This window comes from Mus musculus, chromosome 18, assembly GCF_000001635.26.
Source record: "Mus musculus strain C57BL/6J chromosome 18, GRCm38.p6 C57BL/6J".
In the NCBI taxonomy this organism is placed as follows: Eukaryota; Metazoa; Chordata; class Mammalia; order Rodentia; family Muridae; genus Mus; species Mus musculus.
In genome coordinates, this window is record NC_000084.6 from 34,298,969 (window position 1) to 34,322,505 (window position 23,537).

Consider the following 23,537-nt stretch of genomic DNA (forward strand, 5'->3'; position numbering starts at 1 on the left):
CAAAGGAAACTGTTATGTATGGTACTGTGTAAGCAGGTCAGATATAAAGGTAATCTGGGTGGGCAGGCTTGCCTTCCTTCCTTCCTCAGTGCACCATTGCTCCCACCCCACCCCCAAAGCCAAGTACTCAGTTAAAGAGGACAGCCTTCCCCAGAAGACAAGGACCATCCAGTCAGGGATATATGAGAAGTCCTGCTAGAACTTCAGGCAAGCTTTCAAGAAGAAAAAACAAACAAACAAAAAATTTAAAGGTAGCTGCTTTGATGATGTGTGTGTGATCTCTGCATTTGGGAGATGGAAACATGAGAACCAAGAGTTCAAGGTCATCTTGGACTACACAGATTTCAGGATCAGCCTGTGTCATGAGACCCTGTTATAAAGAAGCACAAAAAAGAGGACTCTACTTATTAGAGCTAGAGTCAGTGTGAGCAGTTAGGTTGCCTTTGGATGAACATTTCTTTCTTGATGGGGGTACCCACAATTATTTAATAATTTACATTATTGCTTCTGAAAAAATACTTTCTGTCAAATAATGACTTTTGAAACTTACATATAATATTTAATATGTAGGTGCATATTCTTGGATACTATTTTCTTTAAATTTTTACAATATCTGTTTGTATAGGAAGCTTTCTGCTGGGTATCACATTTGTATGCAGCCATATGCTTTTAATTTATGACCATAATAGTTGTTTACACTGAAATTAGAAACAAAAATCTAACAGTATTATACCAACGTATGTTTATGATTAGCTCAGCAAACCTAGGAGAGATTTAGTCCACAGTCCTGGTTAAGGCTAAGCATGCTTATGGAACCAAGGAAAGCCCTCCGCGCAGCTGCTATTCTGCAGCTGTGGTATATACTCAGCCGTAAGCAGATGATCTACTAACCTTCTATACATGAGGGATGTGTCAATAACGTCTGCTTATTTAAAAATGTAACGACATCTTTTTTAAGATAACAAAGCATTATGACTCAGGTAACTTTATTTTTCAGTGCCAGCTCCTGTTGAGCATCAGATCTGTCCTGCTGTGTGTGTTCTAATGAAGCTTTCATTTGATGAAGAGCATAGGCATGCAATGAATGAACTTGGTAAGATAAAAGCTTTCCTAACGCCACAAATACATGCTGCTGAGTGTTTAAAACACAAAAGAAATTGATTATTACTACAAGTTTAGACAGAGAAGTTGAACTAATGTGAGGCTGCTAACTTTGATCAGCTGTTTCCATCCCTATAGGAAAAAGAAAAACCACTATTCCCTGTCCCCATGGGAGACAGAAACATCTATCCTCCTATGAACCAACTTCAGTATTTAAAATCTTAACTAAAGATTGGAAAAATTACCAAGTGGACCACCTGGGTCCCTGTTGCCCAAGTAGATCCTGTGTTGTGTCTGATGACAGTTTGAATCATTGTTCTTGCAATCTGTCGGGCATCTTAGATGAACACCAAGAAGTTATTAAGATTTTAATTTCTCTTAAAGGTTATCAGTATTTTACTGGATTTTAACAATGGTTGAAACTAGTGTATATAGAAAGACATGTTCTAACTGAAGTTAGAAGCACGTGGTTAATTTTGTAGAAATTACTCCTTTAGGTATACATCCTTTAAACCCTATGTAATCATTGAGCACCCATTTTTTCATGTTGGTTTTTCTTTAATTTCTAGGTTTATTTTACACATGTATTCATAAATTGCATCATGCTGAGCCATGTCATGTGAACTGGATATCTCTAGTCTCGCCACACAGCAAGAGCCGCACACTGAGTTCTGTCTTAGTGTGGCTGGCCCGCTTTTGTGATGTTCGTTCCATCACACCCAGCCCCTGCCTTGCATCCTCACCACCTCATTGTTATTCATCAGTTACTGTAAGCGTGGTACAGTTGTGAGCCTTAAATACGACAGACTGCACTGCAGGAAGGGAGTGTTGTCCCCTTCAGAGACATCACTTTGGGAAGCTCTGGTCTGTGGTTTGAGGCCTGCCCTCCATTCGTGCTTTTCTTCCCACAGGCCCACCTGGTCCTCTTTCCAATGTCCTGTGAAACCTCACTTAATCTTTTGGGTTTTCCCCATTTCGGTTCAGTCTCAGCATTTGTGAATTTTTTACCTAATGCCAATAATTAAGAAAAGGGATAAAACTAACAGCCAGGAAAACTCAGTTTTAAGATATTGGAGAGGTTTTTCTATAAATGTTCATATGTTCCAATGGACTGTAGACTAGGACTGACACATTAATTATCTGAATTTGAGAATAAAACTTAGACTCAGTATTTGTTCCTCTTCTTCTTCAGGTAGGAAGGCTACCCGGGGCATTTCATCCCAGGAGCTAGGTCAGGGGCTTTCAGGTGAGGAGCAGGATGGGGCCTCTGGGGGCGTGGCTGTGGGACGCAGCCACAGGGTGACCTTCCTCTCACTCCTCGCCTTCACATTCGCACTGGGGCAAAGGAGAGTTGGGCTTTGTGAGTCAGTGAGCGAGTACAGGATAGCACAGGGACTTGGCAGAAGGGGGAAGGGAGGAAGGAAGGAAGAGTTCTTAGGCCTAGTCAGTGAGCTCTGTCCCTTGGATGTGTGTGAGGGTCCTAGACAGTTTGCTTTGGGCACTGGAGTTTTCAGATGATTAAGACACACTCTGGCTTCCAAAAAAATTTACATTAATATTTTACAATATTTCTAGGTCATAACAGTCAGTAGAAGTATTTGCCAGGCCAGATATGTCCAGCCCTGTAGCAAACAGACTTCCCAAAGTAGCCCAGGAATCCCATTAAATATCAGTCTGAATGATGCTTATGATTGTGGAACCAGAATATCAGTCTGCAGAATATTGATATGGACCCCAATACTCATCATGCTAATGATGGCTAGCCAAGCCATGTTATAAAAATTAAATATCTTAATCTTGTTTTGACTAAGTCTAAATTACGGGTTCTGTTTAATATCATTTGACACAGTTGAAGTGCATCATATTTCAGTGAATCCTTTTACAGTTTTAACCTGTGAATTACGTTTTTTGCCTCGGAATTCACTGATTTTTTTTTTTTACCTGCCTCAAATTAGAAAGGGATCTTTTTCTCTAAAAATTGAAGTTTTATTAATGTTTCATCAGTCATAGTATTGTTGACGTCCAGTATATTCTCCTTTCCTCTTTGCTTAAAATCAGGTCCGAAAACTGATACAAGTTCTCTGACAATTGAATGCCATCCTAGCACCTTCTTTAGACCATTTTATCTTTCTTAGGAGGCAGTCTATTACTATACCAGGCAAGATTTCATGCAAATGCAAAGCATAGTGTTTTACTTGGCAACTGAGACCCTGCTTCTCAATGCTCTACATCTTGAGTAAACATCAGTATCCTGGGCCACAGTCTTCAGGTCTACAGTGACTTGCTGGTTGACAAGAGTGTCAGCTATGGTGCTGGCTCCTCCTTTGCTCAAGTGTACAAATACTGGTCTTCATTTACGCTGGGCCTGCCTGATGCTCTGTTCTCCCTCTCTGTGTTGTAGCATCCATCCCTAGTGCTTCACTTAATGTATCGGTCACGGTTGAGCTGGTGTTCTTGAGATTCACGTCTCAATCTAACTTTCCCTTCTTCAGTTTTATGTGTGCAGGCAAACACTCTACCACCAAGCCCCTGGACATGTTCCTACTGCTTATCTGACATTTCTCTTGACAATGGTATTCTAGACACTTGTAGCTGAACTCTCACAAACAGATCTTGTTAGCTCCATCCCCAAATCTGTCTTTTTCAGCATTCCTTTTGGAGTTCTAATAACCCAGCTGCTCAAATAAAACTCTTAGAAAAATCATACAGGACTTCATTTAAATCTCCTACAGTTAGAAACTGAGCACTTTCATCCTTTTTCTTAAGTGTATCTCAATCCAGGCGTGGTAGCACACCTGTAACATAGTACTCGGGAGGCAAACAAGATTGATCTCTATGGTCTACATAGGGTGTTCCAAGTCAGTCAGGGATGCATAGTGAGACCCTGTCTCAGAATCAGCAGTGTGTGTGTATGTGCATATGTACATGTAATTGTTATTTCTCATCCTGAGGCAAAGCACCATTGTCTCTCTGGTTCTACATATGTTTTTCCTACTTTCAGTCATAAGCCATTCTGCACATTGTGCCCACCGTACTGTATTTACAGTATAGCTCTACTTACACTTTCCTCTGCCTAACATCCTTAGTATAGCATGTAGAGTCTCTGTGCTCTGGCACCACCCACCTCTGTAGTGTCAGTGCCCCGCCTCACTGAGTTCTTACACACACTGTCTTTTCTACCTAGAATAACTCTTCCTCCTCCTTGTCCCACCCTGTTAGCTGCTCAGTCAGCCATTAGATTCCACCTTCAGGGTTGTTTCTCAGACCCTTTCCTTGGGGCTCTGCCCACTCCAGATCTCGGTGCTTCACATCGTTCATAAGTTTCATGAAGGCGGGGACTGAATCCGGCTCACTGACTGTACTTCTCTATTATTGCAAATAGATGGAGGAAAGTCTTCATAAATGTGGTTTGGATTTTCTTTATACAAATTTGCTTGCCTATGTTCAGAGAATTGCCTGTCATCTCTTCTTGCCATAAGGGTCTGTATGAGTCTTCATATAGTCAAGACACCTTATCTTACAGTTCTTAGGTCAGCATAGAACTTGATTTTGTAAATGTGCAGATTCTGCCAATGATCTTTTTATGCCATTCACAAAACGTTAGTGCACTGGCCTTTCAGGTTAGCAGCTTACTGAGACTTACAAGCATGGTTGGTATTGTTTTAATGCCTGAGCCACCTCTGGAGCAGTACAATACCCAAGTCCCATGTGACTGATGTTGATGATGGTGATCTATCAATAGTTCGTGTGCATTTTTATCTTTCTTTTATTCTCATCCTCACCATTTTGCTTCGCTTTTTTTTTAATCTCCTCCCTTTACTGTCTTCCCTCTCCCTTTATGTTCCCAGTCCTCACCTCCTACTGTTGACGGCGTGTGATTCAGCACACCTGCTAGTTAGGTAGTAGGAAGAAGGGAAATACTGAAACCTGGTACACTTGGTTATTTTAGAGTATCAAAGAAAATTAAGATTATTTTTTAAAGAAACTTGATAAAACTTTGTAGTAGGTTAAACATATCGTTCTTTTCATGAAGTAAGTTTTACTTCAAGCAAAATTTCATTTAAAAGTTTCATTATTCCTAAGGATCATTATTTGACACATTAAAAAAGTATTAGACCACAGGATATGACAAATGGAAAGTAATTTTAAAGCCCTTATAATAGCAGTAAGTTAATTTTTCTGTTTAGGTTTAGAAAGACCAGTGTTAACAAATAGCCTTCATTGTTGGCAAGGTACAGTGTACGTCAGTGAATAGAAAATAATGTTTATTTCATTCAGTAAAGCAAGTGGTGGGAGGGTCGAGACATTGACAGAGAATGACATCATTGTCAGTTGTAATTATGTTACACAAAAATTATTTACAACAGTTTTGTGGCTTTTAATTTTAAAGGCAAATTTAAACCATGTATTCTCAGTCTTAGCGTTCTTTCCCCTCTGGTTTTAAATTACCAAATTATACCAGTGTATTTGATTCTAGATTATTCTATGTTTCCTTTTGCCCTTGTTAAATTAGGGGGACTGCAGGCCATTGCAGAGTTATTGCAGGTGGACTGTGAGATGTATGGGCTTACTAATGACCACTACAGTGTTACTTTAAGACGGTATGCTGGAATGGCTTTGACAAACTTGACCTTTGGAGATGTTGCCAACAAGGTATGTCTTTTATAAGGTTTACTTCTTAAAGTAGCTCAGTTAGAACTAAAGAAAGAATTACTTATAACTAGTTTTTTGGCGTCTCCCACAGCAGCCCAGTTGAACAGTGACTCCTGGAAGCACCTTTCTCATGGTGACTGCATAGCCCTACTTAGTGGGTTGTCTTTTGCCCAAACAAAGCAAAAGCACACCTGAAGATGGAGCCCTACACTGAAATTATATTGGTGCTCCAACAGCATTGCTCATACTAGGAATGCAGCTAAAAAGGATAGTACCTTTACCTAGCAAGTATAGGTGACCAGCACTGTAGAAAAGGATAATTAATAAAACACTGTTCCCAGGAGTGAGATTAAAACCCTGTGACAGGGCTGGAGAGATGGCTCAGCAGGTAAGAGCACCCGACTGCTCTTCCGAAGGTCTGGAGTTCAAATCCCCGCAACCACATGGTGGCTCACAACCATCGTAACGAGATCTGACTCCCCTCTTCTGGAGTGTCTGAAGACAGCTACAGTGTACTTACATATAATAAATAATAAATAAATCTTAAAAAAAAAAAACCCTGTGACAAACAATATACACACTGAGGCCATCAGACAGAACGCCGTGCTCTGGTTTTTGCTTATCATTTCTCAGAATTTTGCTTGGGTTTCCTAGTTAGATAACAAAAATACATAACAGAAATAGGAGGCATCTATCCTTCATTTAGGCAATCTTGTTCTGGTTCTTGTGCAGGTAAAATAACATTTATGACTGAAATAAAAGCAGGTCTGAAATTTAGTAGCTAGAAATACGGCCATTTCAGGCAGATTCCTTGATGACTCTACTCCGCTTCTACTGTTACAGGCTACGCTGTGTTCTATGAAAGGCTGCATGAGAGCACTTGTGGCCCAGTTAAAATCTGAGAGTGAAGACTTACAGCAGGTACTACTTAGAATTTTAGCAAGTTAATGTACTAATTTATATTAAGCTTTGGTTTAGTATTTAGTGGCTTGTGTTAAAGTATGGCTTTACTAACACTAAAGTAAAGTAAATAATTATATTGAAGTAATTCTTTCTGTCATCCAAGTAACATTTTTGAAAAATTTACTATAGGCAGAGCATTCCTATTTTTATTACTATAATCAATCATATTTGTTGTGCAAATTAGTGGGCTTCACCTGTGACCTCTCAGTACATGCGAATACCATGCTTTGGTCTTAGCGATGGGGCATTCCTAACCTAAAACCTAAACCAGACACCACATGTGGAAAATCTGTTATAAAGCTGCTTTGTGTACTAAGTTATTAATATACTATAGAAAGTTACCGTCAGGTTATACATGTAAGGAGTATATATGTGTGGAGTATTATCTCATACCCAGGGTATCTCACACATACTTAAATATTCAAAAAGCCAAATTTAAAATCAAAGCACTTACGCATTTAGATAGGATGAATTTAAACTGCAACAGATTCTACTCTTACCTCTAGCATTAGAAACAAAAAGACAATTAGTCTTACTCATTTTACATGTAAATTGTTCTAAACTTGATTATTTCCAGGTTATTGCAAGTGTTTTGAGGAATTTGTCTTGGCGAGCAGATGTAAATAGCAAAAAGACGTTGAGAGAAGTTGGAAGTGTGAAAGCATTGATGGAATGTGCTTTGGAAGTTAAAAAGGTAATGTTAAAATGTTGGGTGCTGGAATAGGAGACCCACTAGCCTCTGACTCTTTAGAGCTGGTATTAAAGGCACACTCCACCAGAGAGACCCTGTCTAAAACAAGGAGGGAGGCAAGGGCCAGCATCCGAGGTTGTCCTCGTTAACTTGAGCGTGGTGGCAGGCACACACTATACACAACTCACACAAGCAGTTACATGCTCTTCATACACACGCACATAGACAGATCCATATTAAATGTGCATAGGCTCTATATAAAGATACCTTTGAGATTACTAAATACATGATTAGGACTGATACTTAAGGAAAGATACCAATAGCCACTAAGTGCTGGCAAGGGTACATGATGTTATTTGCCACTAAAACTACAGTGAAATGCTATTATACATACCATACTGGATTAAAGTTAAAAGATTAACCACACGTCAAGGTTGCTGAACCTATATTATCATTGGGAATATGAAATTGTATACGTACTTGGGAAGACATTTAGAGATTTTTTGTTAAACATACACCTGCCATACTACCTTGCCATTACACTCTTAAGAATTAACTAGTGTTCTCACAGATTTATACATGATGTTCTTCATAATTTTGTAATGGCCAGAAGTTAGAAGAAACTATAATTACTGTTGTTACATTTACATATACGTGTGTGCGTATACATACATACATACATATACATACATACATACATACATACATACATACATATATATATATATATATATATATATATATATATATATATATATATATATATATATGAATGAACAATGAAATTCTTCACAGCCATAAAAAGAATGAACTGGTTAAAACGGAAAAAAAAAAAAGTATTGCATGCTACCGCCCCAGCCTACCCAACAAGTTATGGCGGAGTTCAAGACCTCCCTGGGCATCATAGTGGGGTACTGGCTTTAAAAAATGAGAGTAGTGTGGGGGGGGGGGTGGTGTTTTTTCATAAGTGCACATGCAAACTAGAGCTATGTGTAGGATGTCTTCCTCCATCCCCGCCCCTGGTTGGTTGGTTGGTTGTTTTCAAGAGCAGGCCTCAGGGTGGGACTTACTATTCAGCCAGGGCTGACGTACAACTTCTGATCCTCATGCTTCCACCAACTGCTAGGATCACAGACATGGGTCTCAGCTCTTGTTTTACACGGTCCCAGGGCTCAAACTCAGGGTTTTATTCGTGCTGAGCAGGCACTCTTACCTGCTGAGGCAAATATGTAGCTCTCCGTCTTTTTTTTTTTTTCTTATGTATGGGTGTTTTGTCTGTGTGTATGTCTATGTATCAGATGCGTACCTGATATCCTCAGAGGTGTTGGGCCCTCTGGAAGCAACCAGTTGCTCTGAACTCCCGAGCCTTCACTCTCAGCCGATTTTTGGTAGGGTCCTCTCAGTGAACATAGAACACCTCTATTCAGCAAGACTGACTAGACATCTTCCTGTCTTTGCCTTCCAAGCTGCCTTGTCCAGCTTTTTACATGGATTTTGGGAAAATCAAACTCAGGTATTCGTGTTTGTGTAGCAAGCATTTTACCAGATGAGCTATCTTCCAGCCCAAAGAACAAATTATTGAAAAATAAATCAGGCCGAGCGTGGTGGCGCACGCCTTTAATCCCAGCACTCGGGAGGCAGAGGCAGGCGGATTTCTGAGTTTGAGGCCAGCCTGGTCTACAAAGTGAGCTCCAGGACAGCCAGGGCTACACAGAGAAACCCTGTCTCGAAAAACCAAAAAAAAAAAAAAAGAAAGAAAGAAAAATAAATCAGTAAGATGTATTTAAAGACACTTCTCCGGTTGGTTTTTGTTTTTGTTGGTGTGAATGCATGCATGTCTGTGTATCTGCTGGCATCTGCAGGCACGTGTGGAGGTCAGAGAAAACTCTCAGGAGTTGATTCTTTTCCCACTGTGGGCTTGAACTCAGGTCCTCAGGCTTGTGTGGCAGGTGCTTCTTGTTGACTGTCTCCTCGCCAGCCCACCGGGTATCGTGTGAGTGGTCTTAGTAGTTACCTGTAACCCTATATCTAGTTTCTTTGGTTCCTGGAGTTTTCTTTACCTTGTACTTTTTGAAACTTAGACAGTAGCACCAGCTAGAAAGCCATGGAGGGGAGGTGTTAATTAACCCTTTGCTCATTGAGGAGGGTGCTAGTGTTGAAAGCAAGTCAGTGCTTGTCTAGGCCCTGGGGTAAAATGAAAAGATGGGTTTGGAGGCATGTGAAGAAACCTTGAGAGGTGTAAATGTTTGTCCATTGATTGGAGTGAGGAGTAGCTACATTTAAAGTGATAAGAATGTATATGTGAAAGATGTACAGTTTATTTCTCTTCAATAATAATTCCATAAAATTGTACCAGGAAATTAGTGCCGTGGCTCCCACTTGCTGCTCACTTAGAGCCCTCAGTCCTTCCTTCCCTCTGCTTTGTCTTTAGATCCTTTTTGTTTCAGCTGTGTATTTAAAAGTAGAAAGTCCTCCATGGCTTCTAATTACTAGAGGATTTCTTTTCCTATAATGACTAAAGTCCTGGCTGGTCACTCCTTAGTTCCTCCTAATCTGATTTCAGATAACCTTTTCCTTTGTCTCAGAATCTACAGAGGTTTACTTCACTAGGGTTTTCTTTTGAATTTCCTTGTACATTGTATTTTTTGATCAGCCACTTATTACAGCTCCTTGCCTCCTTTCTAATCTCCAGCCATTTCTTTTCCTTCTCCTGCCCTGCACATCATCACCCATCCCATCCCGTGTGTACTGTGTCTATAGCTGTGCTCCTCAGCTACACCCCAGCTTGCAATCACTTCATGCCTCCTGTAATTTCAACTGTAAAACTTGTCTAATACAGACTTTTGGTCCTTAGCCTGTAATCTCTGGAGCATCCTACACTTAAATCACATTGTAATTAAAATTGAACTCAGGACCTTCTCATTTGTGTGCGTGTGTATGTGTGTGTGTGTGTTTTAGGTGTTTTGTTGTTGCTGTTGTTGTTGTTGTTATTGTTGTTGTTGTTGTTGTTGTTGTTGTTGTTGTGAGACTGGGTCTTGTGGAGAGAGGCTGGCCTTGATTTTGTACCAATCCTTCTATCTTAGCCTTCCAAGTGCTGGATTTCAGACATGAACTAGCTAGCTGATGAGTTACATAAAACTGGCCATTTATGTAAGGCTCTGTGTGTCTGCATAAGACCCTGGAGTTGAGACTTCAAGTAGTTCCTGGTGGGAATTTTGTTTCTGGTGTTTTCTCTCTTACATTATCTGCGTTATCCTCCTATACAGTGTTGTCTCCTTTGTGAGGTATTTGTTTTAAATTCAGACTGCAGCAGCCTCCTTTTTGCTGTTTTGCATCTGGATTGTCTGCCTCTTGTTCTGACAGGAACATTCCTAATAAAGAGTCTTTGATGATGTCATAAGAAGAAACACTGACATTTGGAGTATGACAAATTGTAACCAAATATCACTAATATCAGAGTTTTTCTGCAACAATTAGAATTTTTATATGTGAGGGAGCTTGGGCCTTTTTGTAATTTGTAGTTTCTTTAGGAGTTTTAAGGATTTGTGGGCTGGAGAGATGGCTCAGCAATTTAGAACACTGACTGCTCTTCCAGAGGTCCTGAGTTCAGTTCCCAGCAACCACGTGGTGGCTCACAACCATCTGTAATGAGACCTGATGCCCTCTTCAGGTGTGTCTGAAGAGAACAACAGTATACTCACATATATAAAATAAATAATTTTTTAAAATGAATTTGTATGTTAGCCAGGTGATGGTAGTGCACACCTTTAATCCCTTCTCAGGAAGCAGAGGCAGGCAGATGTCTTTATGAGTTTGAGGCCAGCCTGGTCTACAGAGTGAGTTCCAGGACAGCCAGGGTTACACAGAGAAACCCTGTCTCGAAAAAAAAAAAAAAGGATTTGTATGTTTTCTAGTACTTTTCAGACGTCATGTTATTTTTTACTCAATAACACATGAATACATAAATTTGTTTTTAATACAAATAAAGTATTATATAACCTGTTCTGCAGTATGTTATCATTCAGTACTTAGATATCTTTCCATATCCACACATAGTATATGAAGATGTTTTGAGTTTCTGTTATCCTGATAATATTATATTGTGATAGTGAATATCAGTTCTGTATCATGGAAAGATAGGTGGTCATTAGTTTAATCCTGTGTTGACTCATAGAAACAGCACTGACCCAAATTTCATTTTGTGTGAAACTGTAAATGAAAGGTTCCTGATTTACTAGTGAGGAATGTCAGAAGGGAGACCAAAAGAAAAAAGACTCTTAACTAAATGGCACATACTGTGTTTCAATCGTGACTAGGAATCAACCCTCAAAAGCGTTTTGAGTGCCTTATGGAACCTGTCTGCACACTGCACTGAGAATAAGGCTGACATCTGTGCTGTGGATGGAGCACTGGCATTTCTGGTTGGCACCCTCACTTACCGGAGCCAGACAAATACTTTAGCCATTATTGAAAGTGGAGGTGGGATATTACGGAATGTGTCCAGCTTGATAGCTACAAACGAAGACCACAGGTATATACCAAGTTCTATATTATTCTCTATTCTTTTATGTGAATTATTATAGTTTATTTCTTTAGAAAAACCTAATTCTAAATTGTTTTATATTATTATGAAAGCTCTAAGCAAAGAGGCCTCATTGTAGTGCAAAGATAACTATCAACTCCAAAAATAACTCATTTCAATGTTGTTGCTAATAAAGTTCAAAATATCCTATAGGAATCTACAAATATGGTAGTTGAGAAATCCAGCCATGCTGTAGAAAAAAGAAATAAAAATTCATTCTCCCCTACTTAGATGGCATAAAGAAACACAAAACTAATTTTTAAACAAAGGAAAACTTCTGAGTATGATGGAGGAAATATAAAGGCTCAGCGTTTTCCTAATGATGTCTTAACCAGTTTTGAAGCTTATTTATACCCTTGGCAATCAGTTTTAAACTAAAATAGAGTATGTTATTACTAGATGTTAATTTTTTTATATTTAAAAGACTGCAGATCTCTCCAAGGCCCAGAGCTCATTATATTGACTGTTAGCCCTTATATTTATATGCTTTTTGTATTTTTAAAACCTATACTTCATGTTATTTCTTAAAATAATGCTTATATACACAGTCTGCCAAAGTGTGCTTTGGACTTGGTGTCTTCACTGAGACAGAGACCCCGTACTCTGTAAAGTAAGTTTGCTGCTCTAGAAGCGTACTGGGTGCTCCCAGACTACAGACCCATCTGCCAGTCACTTGTCTTCTGCTTCCAAGATACCTCAGTAGTCATTTCATGATGTATGTATAATGTTAAATTAGAGAATTATTACTATGTAAATGTAGAAAATGTATCTGCTCAAAAAATAAAAATCCTTTCTCTTATAGTGGATCAGAATAGGACACAGAATAAATGAAACATAACAAACACTGTTACCACTTTTGGAATGATAGATGATACTTGGAAAAAATAAACATTGACTGGACCAAGAGAGCAGGAAGAGAGGAGATGGCTGATGTGCTCATAACGTGCTTTGTAATCATCCCTGTGTTAAAACTCTTTTCTGCCCCTTTACTTGTTGTCACTAATCACATTTTCCCCTTAATCTCATGTGTTTTTGTTTTAATTCAGGCAAATCCTAAGAGAGAACAATTGCCTACAAACTTTATTACAGCACTTGAAATCTCACAGCTTGACAATAGTCAGTAATGCATGTGGAACTTTGTGGAATCTCTCAGCAAGAAATCCTAAAGACCAGGAAGCCTTGTGGGACATGGGGGCAGTGAGCATGCTCAAGAACCTCATTCATTCCAAGCACAAAATGATTGCCATGGGAAGTGCAGCAGCTTTAAGGAATCTCATGGCAAACAGACCTGCAAAGTATAAGGATGCCAATATCATGTCTCCCGGCTCAAGTCTGCCATCCCTTCACGTTAGGAAACAGAAAGCTCTAGAAGCTGAGCTAGATGCTCAGCATTTATCAGAAACCTTCGACAACATTGACAACCTAAGTCCCAAGGCCTCTCACCGGAGTAAGCAGAGACACAAGCAGAATCTTTATGGTGACTATGCTTTTGACGCCAATCGACATGATGATAGTAGGTCAGACAATTTCAATACTGGAAACATGACTGTTCTTTCACCATATTTAAATACTACGGTATTGCCCAGCTCTTCTTCCTCAAGGGGAAGTTTAGACAGTTCTCGTTCTGAGAAAGACAGAAGTTTGGAGAGAGAGCGAGGTATTGGCCTCAGTGCTTACCATCCAACAACAGAAAATGCAGGAACCTCATCAAAACGAGGTCTGCAGATCACTACCACTGCAGCCCAGATAGCCAAAGTTATGGAAGAAGTATCAGCCATTCATACCTCCCAGGACGACAGAAGTTCTGCTTCTACCACCGAGTTCCATTGTGTGGCAGACGACAGGAGTGCGGCACGAAGAAGCTCTGCCTCCCACACACACTCAAACACATACAACTTCACTAAGTCGGAAAATTCAAATAGGACATGCTCTATGCCTTATGCCAAAGTGGAATATAAACGATCTTCAAATGACAGTTTAAATAGTGTCACTAGTAGTGATGGATATGGTAAAAGAGGCCAAATGAAACCCTCAGTTGAATCCTATTCTGAAGATGATGAAAGTAAATTTTGCAGTTATGGTCAGTATCCAGCTGACCTAGCCCATAAGATACACAGTGCAAATCATATGGATGATAATGATGGAGAACTGGATACACCAATAAATTACAGTCTTAAATATTCAGATGAGCAGTTGAACTCAGGAAGGCAGAGTCCCTCACAGAATGAAAGGTGGGCAAGACCAAAGCATGTGATAGAAGATGAAATAAAGCAAAACGAGCAAAGACAAGCAAGAAGCCAGAACACCAGTTATCCTGTCTATTCTGAGAATACCGATGACAAACACCTCAAATTCCAACCACATTTTGGACAACAAGAATGTGTTTCCCCATATAGGTCAAGGGGAACCAGTGGTTCAGAAACAAATCGAATGGGTTCTAGTCATGCAATTAATCAAAATGTAAACCAGTCTCTGTGTCAGGAAGATGATTATGAAGATGATAAACCTACCAACTACAGTGAACGTTATTCTGAGGAAGAACAACATGAAGAAGAAGAAGAGAGACCGACAAATTATAGCATAAAATATAATGAAGAGAAACATCATGTGGATCAGCCTATTGATTATAGTTTAAAATATGCCACTGACATTTCTTCCTCACAAAAACCATCATTTTCATTCTCAAAGAATTCATCAGCACAAAGCACTAAACCTGAACATCTCTCTCCAAGCAGCGAGAATACAGCTGTACCTCCATCTAATGCCAAAAGGCAGAATCAGCTGCGTCCAAGTTCAGCACAAAGAAATGGCCAGACTCAAAAAGGCACTACTTGCAAAGTCCCCTCCATCAACCAAGAAACAATACAGACTTACTGCGTAGAAGACACCCCAATATGTTTTTCAAGGTGCAGTTCATTATCATCACTGTCATCAGCTGACGATGAAATAGGATGTGATCAGACAACACAGGAAGCAGATTCTGCTAATACTCTGCAGACAGCAGAAGTAAAAGAGAATGATGTAACTCGGTCAGCTGAAGATCCTGCAACTGAAGTTCCAGCAGTGTCCCAGAATGCTAGAGCCAAACCCAGCCGACTCCAGGCTTCTGGCTTATCTTCAGAATCAACCAGGCATAATAAAGCTGTTGAGTTTTCTTCAGGAGCCAAGTCTCCCTCCAAAAGTGGTGCTCAGACACCCAAAAGTCCCCCAGAACACTATGTCCAGGAGACTCCGCTCGTATTCAGCAGGTGTACTTCTGTCAGCTCCCTTGACAGTTTTGAGAGTCGCTCCATTGCCAGCTCTGTTCAGAGTGAGCCATGTAGTGGAATGGTGAGTGGCATCATAAGCCCCAGTGACCTTCCAGATAGTCCTGGGCAGACCATGCCACCAAGCAGAAGCAAAACCCCTCCACCTCCTCCACAGACAGTGCAGGCCAAGAGAGAGGTGCCAAAAAGTAAAGTCCCTGCTGCTGAGAAGAGAGAGAGTGGGCCTAAGCAGACTGCTGTAAATGCTGCCGTGCAGAGGGTGCAGGTCCTTCCAGACGTGGATACTTTGTTACACTTCGCCACAGAAAGTACTCCAGACGGGTTTTCTTGTTCCTCCAGCCTAAGTGCTCTGAGCCTGGATGAGCCATTTATACAGAAAGATGTAGAATTAAGAATCATGCCTCCAGTTCAGGAAAACGACAATGGGAATGAAACTGAATCAGAACAGCCTGAGGAATCAAATGAAAACCAGGATAAAGAGGTAGAAAAGCCTGACTCTGAAAAAGACTTATTAGATGATTCTGATGACGATGATATTGAAATATTAGAAGAATGTATTATTTCAGCCATGCCAACAAAGTCATCACGCAAAGCCAAAAAACTAGCCCAGACTGCTTCAAAATTACCTCCACCTGTGGCAAGGAAACCAAGTCAGCTACCTGTGTATAAACTTCTGCCAGCACAGAATAGGCTGCAGGCACAAAAACATGTTAGCTTTACACCAGGGGATGATGTGCCCCGGGTGTACTGTGTAGAAGGGACACCTATAAACTTTTCCACAGCAACGTCTCTAAGTGATCTGACAATAGAGTCCCCTCCAAATGAATTGGCTACTGGAGATGGGGTCAGAGCGGGTATACAGTCAGGTGAATTTGAAAAACGAGATACCATTCCTACAGAAGGCAGAAGTACAGATGATGCTCAGCGAGGAAAAATCTCATCTATAGTTACACCAGACCTGGATGACAACAAAGCAGAGGAAGGAGATATTCTTGCAGAATGTATCAATTCTGCTATGCCCAAAGGAAAAAGCCACAAGCCTTTCCGAGTGAAAAAGATAATGGACCAAGTCCAACAAGCATCCTCGACTTCATCTGGAGCTAACAAAAATCAAGTAGACACTAAGAAAAAGAAGCCTACTTCACCAGTAAAGCCCATGCCACAAAATACTGAATATAGAACGCGTGTGAGAAAGAATACAGACTCAAAAGTTAATGTAAATACTGAAGAAACTTTCTCAGACAACAAAGACTCAAAGAAACCAAGCTTACAAACCAATGCCAAGGCCTTCAATGAAAAGCTACCTAACAATGAAGACAGAGTGCGGGGGAGCTTCGCCTTGGACTCACCGCATCACTACACCCCTATTGAGGGGACGCCGTACTGCTTTTCCCGAAATGACTCCTTGAGTTCTCTGGATTTTGATGATGACGATGTTGACCTTTCCAGGGAAAAGGCCGAGTTAAGAAAGGGCAAAGAAAGCAAGGATTCCGAAGCCAAAGTTACCTGCCGCCCAGAACCAAACTCAAGCCAGCAGGCAGCTAGTAAGTCACAAGCCAGTATAAAACATCCAGCAAACAGAGCACAGTCCAAACCAGTGCTGCAGAAACAGCCCACTTTCCCCCAGTCCTCCAAAGACGGACCAGATAGAGGGGCAGCAACTGACGAAAAACTGCAGAATTTTGCTATTGAAAATACTCCAGTTTGCTTTTCTCGAAATTCCTCTCTGAGTTCCCTTAGTGACATTGACCAGGAAAACAACAATAACAAAGAAAGTGAACCAATCAAAGAAGCTGAACCTGCCAACTCACAAGGAGAGCCCAGTAAGCCTCAGGCATCCGGGTATGCTCCCAAGTCCTTCCACGTCGAAGACACCCCTGTCTGTTTCTCAAGAAACAGCTCTCTCAGTTCTCTTAGCATTGACTCTGAGGACGACCTGTTACAGGAGTGTATAAGTTCTGCCATGCCAAAAAAGAAAAGGCCTTCAAGACTCAAGAGTGAGAGCGAAAAGCAGAGCCCTAGAAAAGTGGGTGGCATATTAGCTGAAGACCTGACGCTTGATTTGAAAGATCTACAGAGGCCAGATTCAGAACACGCTTTCTCCCCCGACTCAGAAAATTTTGACTGGAAAGCTATTCAGGAAGGCGCAAACTCCATAGTAAGTAGTTTGCACCAAGCTGCTGCAGCCGCCGCGTGCTTATCTAGACAAGCGTCATCCGACTCAGATTCCATTCTGTCACTAAAGTCCGGCATTTCTCTGGGATCGCCTTTTCATCTTACACCTGATCAAGAGGAAAAGCCATTCACAAGCAATAAAGGCCCAAGAATTCTCAAACCTGGAGAGAAAAGCACATTAGAAGCAAAAAAAATAGAATCTGAAAACAAAGGAATCAAAGGCGGGAAAAAGGTTTATAAAAGCTTGATTACGGGAAAGATTCGCTCCAATTCAGAAATTTCCAGCCAAATGAAACAACCCCTCCCGACAAACATGCCTTCAATCTCAAGAGGCAGGACGATGATTCACATCCCAGGGCTTCGGAATAGCTCCTCTAGTACAAGCCCTGTCTCTAAGAAAGGCCCACCCCTCAAGACTCCAGCCTCTAAAAGCCCCAGTGAAGGGCCGGGAGCTACCACTTCTCCTCGAGGAACTAAGCCAGCAGGAAAGTCAGAGCTTAGCCCTATCACCAGGCAAACTTCCCAAATCAGTGGGTCAAATAAGGGGTCTTCTAGATCAGGATCTAGAGACTCCACTCCCTCAAGACCTACACAGCAACCATTAAGTAGGCCAATGCAGTCTCCAGGGCGAAACTCAATTTCCCCTGGTAGAAATGGAATAAGCCCTCCTAACAAACTGTCTCAGCTGCCCAGAACATCATCTCCCAGTACTGCTTCAACTAAGTCCTCCGGTTCTGGGAAAATGTCATATACATCCCCAGGTAGACAGCTGAGCCAACAAAATCTTACCAAACAAGCAAGTTTATCCAAGAATGCCAGCAGTATCCCCAGAAGTGAGTCGGCATCTAAAGGACTGAATCAGATGAGTAACGGCAATGGGTCAAATAAAAAGGTAGAACTTTCTAGAATGTCTTCAACTAAATCAAGTGGAAGTGAATCAGACAGATCAGAAAGGCCTGCATTAGTACGCCAGTCTACTTTCATCAAAGAAGCCCCAAGCCCAACCCTGAGGAGGAAACTGGAGGAATCTGCCTCATTTGAATCCCTTTCTCCATCTTCTAGACCAGATTCTCCCACCAGGTCGCAGGCACAGACCCCAGTTTTAAGCCCTTCCCTTCCTGATATGTCTCTGTCCACACATCCATCTGTTCAGGCAGGTGGGTGGCGAAAGCTCCCGCCTAATCTCAGCCCCACTATCGAGTATAATGACGGAAGGCCCACAAAACGGCATGATATTGCACGCTCCCATTCTGAAAGTCCTTCCAGACTACCAATCAACCGGGCGGGAACCTGGAAGCGTGAACACAGCAAACATTCCTCGTCCCTTCCTCGAGTGAGTACTTGGAGAAGAACTGGAAGCTCATCTTCTATTCTTTCTGCTTCATCAGAGTCCAGTGAAAAAGCAAAAAGTGAGGATGAAAGGCATGTGAGCTCCATGCCAGCACCCAGACAGATGAAGGAAAACCAGGTGCCCACCAAAGGAACATGGAGGAAAATCAAGGAAAGTGACATTTCTCCCACAGGCATGGCTTCTCAGAGCGCTTCCTCAGGTGCTGCCAGTGGTGCTGAATCCAAGCCTCTGATCTATCAGATGGCACCTCCTGTCTCTAAAACAGAGGATGTTTGGGTGAGAATTGAGGACTGCCCCATTAACAACCCTAGATCTGGACGGTCCCCCACAGGCAACACCCCCCCAGTGATTGACAGTGTTTCAGAGAAGGGAAGTTCAAGCATTAAAGATTCAAAAGACACCCATGGGAAACAGAGTGTGGGCAGTGGCAGTCCTGTGCAAACCGTGGGTCTGGAAACCCGCCTCAACTCCTTTGTTCAGGTAGAGGCCCCAGAACAGAAAGGAACTGAGGCAAAACCAGGACAGAGTAACCCAGTCTCTATAGCAGAGACTGCTGAGACGTGTATAGCAGAGCGTACCCCTTTCAGTTCCAGTAGCTCCAGCAAGCACAGCTCACCTAGCGGGACTGTTGCTGCCAGAGTGACACCTTTTAATTACAACCCTAGCCCTAGGAAGAGCAGCGCAGACAGCACTTCAGCCCGGCCGTCTCAGATCCCTACGCCAGTGAGCACCAACACGAAGAAGAGAGATTCGAAGACTGACAGCACAGAATCCAGTGGAGCCCAAAGTCCTAAACGCCATTCCGGGTCTTACCTCGTGACGTCTGTTTAAAAGAGCTAGAAGGACAAACGTAGAAAAGCTGGTGTTAATCACTACTGCTGTATAGAGACTTTATTTCAAAGAAAACTTTAAAGGTTGAAAATTTTTGTAAATAGGTTTGATTCTTGTTAGAGGGGTTTTGTTCTGGAAACCATATTTGATAGTACACTTTGTCCTCACTGGTCATTTTGGGAGGCACTCTTATTAGGTAGGAAAAAATGGTAAAGCCAAGTATATTTGTACAGTGTGTTTTACATGTATTTAAGTAGCATCCATCCCATTGTCCTTTAATTATCACCTGTCTTAAAAATAACACTACAGATAGAAACTATATGATATATTGCTGTCATCAATCACTTTTAGATTATAAATTAAACTTACATCAGGGAGAAATTGGTATTTATGCAAAAAAAATTAGTCCTTGTGAATCCATCTAATGTCATAATTAATCATGTGGCTGTGAAATTCACAGTAATGTGGTTCCCCATGAATATGTTTACCCAGCCTGCTTTGCTTTACTGCATGAATGAAGCTGACGGTTCAATTTCAGAAGTAACAATTAATGATTCTGTGATCACATGGTGTGCAGAGAGATAGCTACAGTGTAACGATTCACACTATTTTGTGCTCAAATCTGTGTAACTGTAAAGCATTGAATGAAACTATTTTAACTGAACTAGATTTTATCAAAAGTAGGTAGAATTTTTGCTATGCTGTAACTGTTGTATATTCTGGTATTTGAGGTGAGTTGGCTGCTCTTTTATTAATGAGACACGAATTGTGTCTCAAACTAAATGAACATTTCAGAATAAATTATTGCTGTATGTAAACTATTACTGAAATTGGTATTTGTTTGAGGGTCTTATTTCACATTTGTATTAATAACTGTCAAAAGGGCCTCTTTTAAAAGCTAAATGTAATTTTTTTTCTTCAGATTCTATGCATTAAGAGTAAAATTTCCTCTTGCTGTAATAAAGACAATTGAAGAAGATTGTTGACACTTAACCATTCCTAAAATTTATTTTTATGTAATTAGCACCTCTCAATGCTTGGTATTTTTCCACTTTTTTTCTTACTCCTTGGGGGTTTGATTAAAACAAATGCCTATAATAGCACAAGACTAGGCACTGGACATAAGGGCCCACATAGAATATCTCCTTTTCCTTAATAGAATCCATACTTGAAAACCATTGATTCTTGACAGTTACCAGTTTTGTCTTTCAGGCTTTCCAGTGCAACTGTCTTACCCCGTCATCTTCTCCGTATTGATACTGGGTCTGAAATAAATGCCTACTACCACTCTGTATAGTAAGGCAGATTTTTTTTTGCAATCAGGCATAATCAGTATTTTCTCATACTCAAAAAATACAAGTCAGTGAAACATCAGAGATATGTAATGCTGTTATGATAATATTTCAAGAAAGATTCAAAAGTGGGCCAGGTCAGTAGGTAAAGGTGATGCCTCAAAGCCTGAAGGCCCAGTTCACATCACAGGATGCACATGGCAGAAGGAAAGAACCAGCCCCCTAAAGTCATCCTCTGACCTCCACTCGCCTGTCTTGGCACATTTGCATGTGTGCACACACAGACTTCTTACGTTGTCCATGAGGACATTCAGGGCTAACGAGAAGGCTCAGCAGGTAAAGCCTGGTGACATGAAGTCTGTCCCCAGAATCCTCCAACCTCCACACACGCTCCATAATTAGAAAGTCACAAGTTTTTTTTTAATTCCTACCCGCTAAAGACAACTTCATTTTTAATGGGTCCGGTGGTTGGGATGTTATTAAGTGCCCACTGCCCATATGAATGAGAATACACTGACATACTTAATAGCCAAGAGTTTCAGTTCTTGTCAAATGTTATGTGAAGTTGTTTTATATCAGTATTCCATATTGTTCTCCAAGGTTGCCATAAGCAATGGGAGATGGGAATATAGGTCACAGCTGGTTCTCTTTCATTCCTAGTTTTCCATTAGAATTACTGCACGTCAGTTTTTATAAGGCACTTCAAGTAGTTTTGTGGAAAGAGATGAGGTTTTAGTTAGAATACAATTGCCTTTTAATTCATGTTTTAAGAAATTAATGTTAGAAGTAAAAGAAGAGTCCATTCCACCTATTGGAGACGAAATTCCCATGGGCAGCCCTGCTGGGAAGGGTCTGTCTTGTGTTGTCCCTTGAAGATGGAGTTGCTGGATTAAACCCTTTGGCTAGAGATAATGGCTGTGAAAGCAAAGGGGTTGACCTTAGTTGTGCTTTCAGAAGTTCACTGGATGATTCCTTAACTGGTAGCAGGCCAAGTACTCCTGGATTTTGCTTGTTTCAGATGGCACACTAAGCCCAGTCAGTGTTGGGGCTTGGTTACTGGGCTGGATGCTTATTAAAAGGGCAAGGACCTACTTAGCTTTGGACTGCAGCAAAGAAAGCCTAAGGTAGCAATTTCAAACAGGTGTGGTTGGATCACCAGAAGTGTTTGTTAGATCATTTCTGGGCACACACCCGCAGTTTGATAAGAGTTGATCTGGAGAGGGCTACAAGAATTTGCATCTGTAATGTATTTAGGGATGGTGGGTGGTATGTGGGCTTCTGGTGTGGGGACCGTACTTGGAAAAGTACTGTCCTAAGTGTGTACAGCACAGCTCTTAATAAGCAAATGAGTTCCTGATCTACCAAGTAAATGCTCCTTGGCATGGGAGACCTGAATATTGACTTGTCCAGTCTCCTAGCCTATGTCGACTCATTGTAGGGAGGAAACTCACCATACTTAGGAATACGAAAGTCAAGATGTCCACTGCCTCTGAGTGCATCACTCTTGTCCCTTTGAAATAACTACTGTTAAAAGAGGGTGTGTGTGGTGGGGGGGGGGGTACTTAAAATACTTAGTTTCGATGGGCAGTAAGAGGCTATGGAAAGGGAAATTCAGGATGAGGGAAGATTGGTTGTAAGTGAAAGGAAACTAATCAATTTGTTAGTACACAGTAGAAGTGATTAATTGGTGAAAAAAATTATATTTGATAATGAACTTTACAAATTACCAGGGTACTAACTAGGTAAATAAATAAAAGATAAGCCCTGTAGGTATCAACCAGCAATAAGTAATGTTAGAGTTTTCTTTATAGTGTAAAATGTGGATCATGTTACCACAAAGTTAATTGAAAGATGACTTTGTCACTGAAAATGGGAGATGGTTGCCAGGGTTTCTTTGCAGCTAAGAAAATGAAAAAATTAAACTGTCCAAAGCTAAAGGGTTTACATGGTCAGATAATTCAGATATACCTAACAACTTTTCAGGAGTCAAGGCTAAAATACAGTGTATATTCTTTCTCATTTTCTAGTGAGCCTATCTATTTCCCTGTGTACTAACCTTAGAAAACGACTTTGTAATGTGGAATTCTATGAACCGTGACTTCTGTAAACCCAGGTCATTTTCCTCCTGTTCTAACTCTGCTTTTTGTTAGGCCATTGATGCATCTTTCCGACTGTATGTTCTGTGTATAATGCTGTTCTTGGTGCTAAATAGACTTTCTTTCCTCTGATATTCAGGATAATTTTTCTCTATACTTCTGTTCACTTGTTTTCTTGAAGTTATCTGATTGTTATTTTTAATTAAAAATACTTAAATGTATACTAGTGAAGGTTGCCATTGAATATAAGCATTGAATACTAGTAAGAAATGTCTGTTGAAAGAAATTGCCTGCCCATTAACACATTCCCATGGGACCTAAACACTACCCCACTGATGAACCACTCAACTATGTACCCAGTCTTTCCCCTAGTCATGGCTATATCTGAAGACCTATATGGTCTGCCTTAGATTAAAACTAAATTGACGCCGGCAGTGGTGGCGCACACCTTTAGTCCCAGCACTGGGGAGGCAGAGGCAGGTGGATTTCTGAGTTCGAGGCCAGCCTGGTCTACAGAGTGAGCTCCAGGACAGCCA

At 40.9% G+C, this 23,537-nt stretch overlaps 1 protein-coding gene across 31 annotated transcripts in view; it reads left to right on the plus strand.

Annotated features, from left to right (window-relative positions):
- The window catches only part of Apc (APC, WNT signaling pathway regulator), a 101,894-nt gene extending 78,672 nt beyond the window's left edge, over positions 1-23,222 (plus strand). For 12 of the 31 annotated variants that reach the window (XM_006525532.4, XM_030250280.1, XM_006525539.3 and 9 more), the window contains 6 exons: positions 998-1,093; positions 5,615-5,754; positions 6,598-6,675; positions 7,295-7,411; positions 11,725-11,939; positions 13,037-19,613. In XM_006525532.4, the coding sequence (XP_006525595.1) occupies positions 998-1,093; positions 5,615-5,754; positions 6,598-6,675; positions 7,295-7,411; positions 11,725-11,939; positions 13,037-19,613 (7,223 nt within the window). Of the gene's footprint in view, positions 1-997; positions 1,094-2,293; positions 2,348-5,614; positions 5,755-6,597; positions 6,676-7,294; positions 7,412-11,724; positions 11,940-13,036 lie in introns of all 31 variants that reach the window. The other 19 variants (XM_006525529.4, XM_006525538.4, XM_006525534.4 and 16 more) reach the window with 4 other exon arrangements.
- The last annotated feature ends 315 nt before the right edge of the window (positions 23,223-23,537 follow it).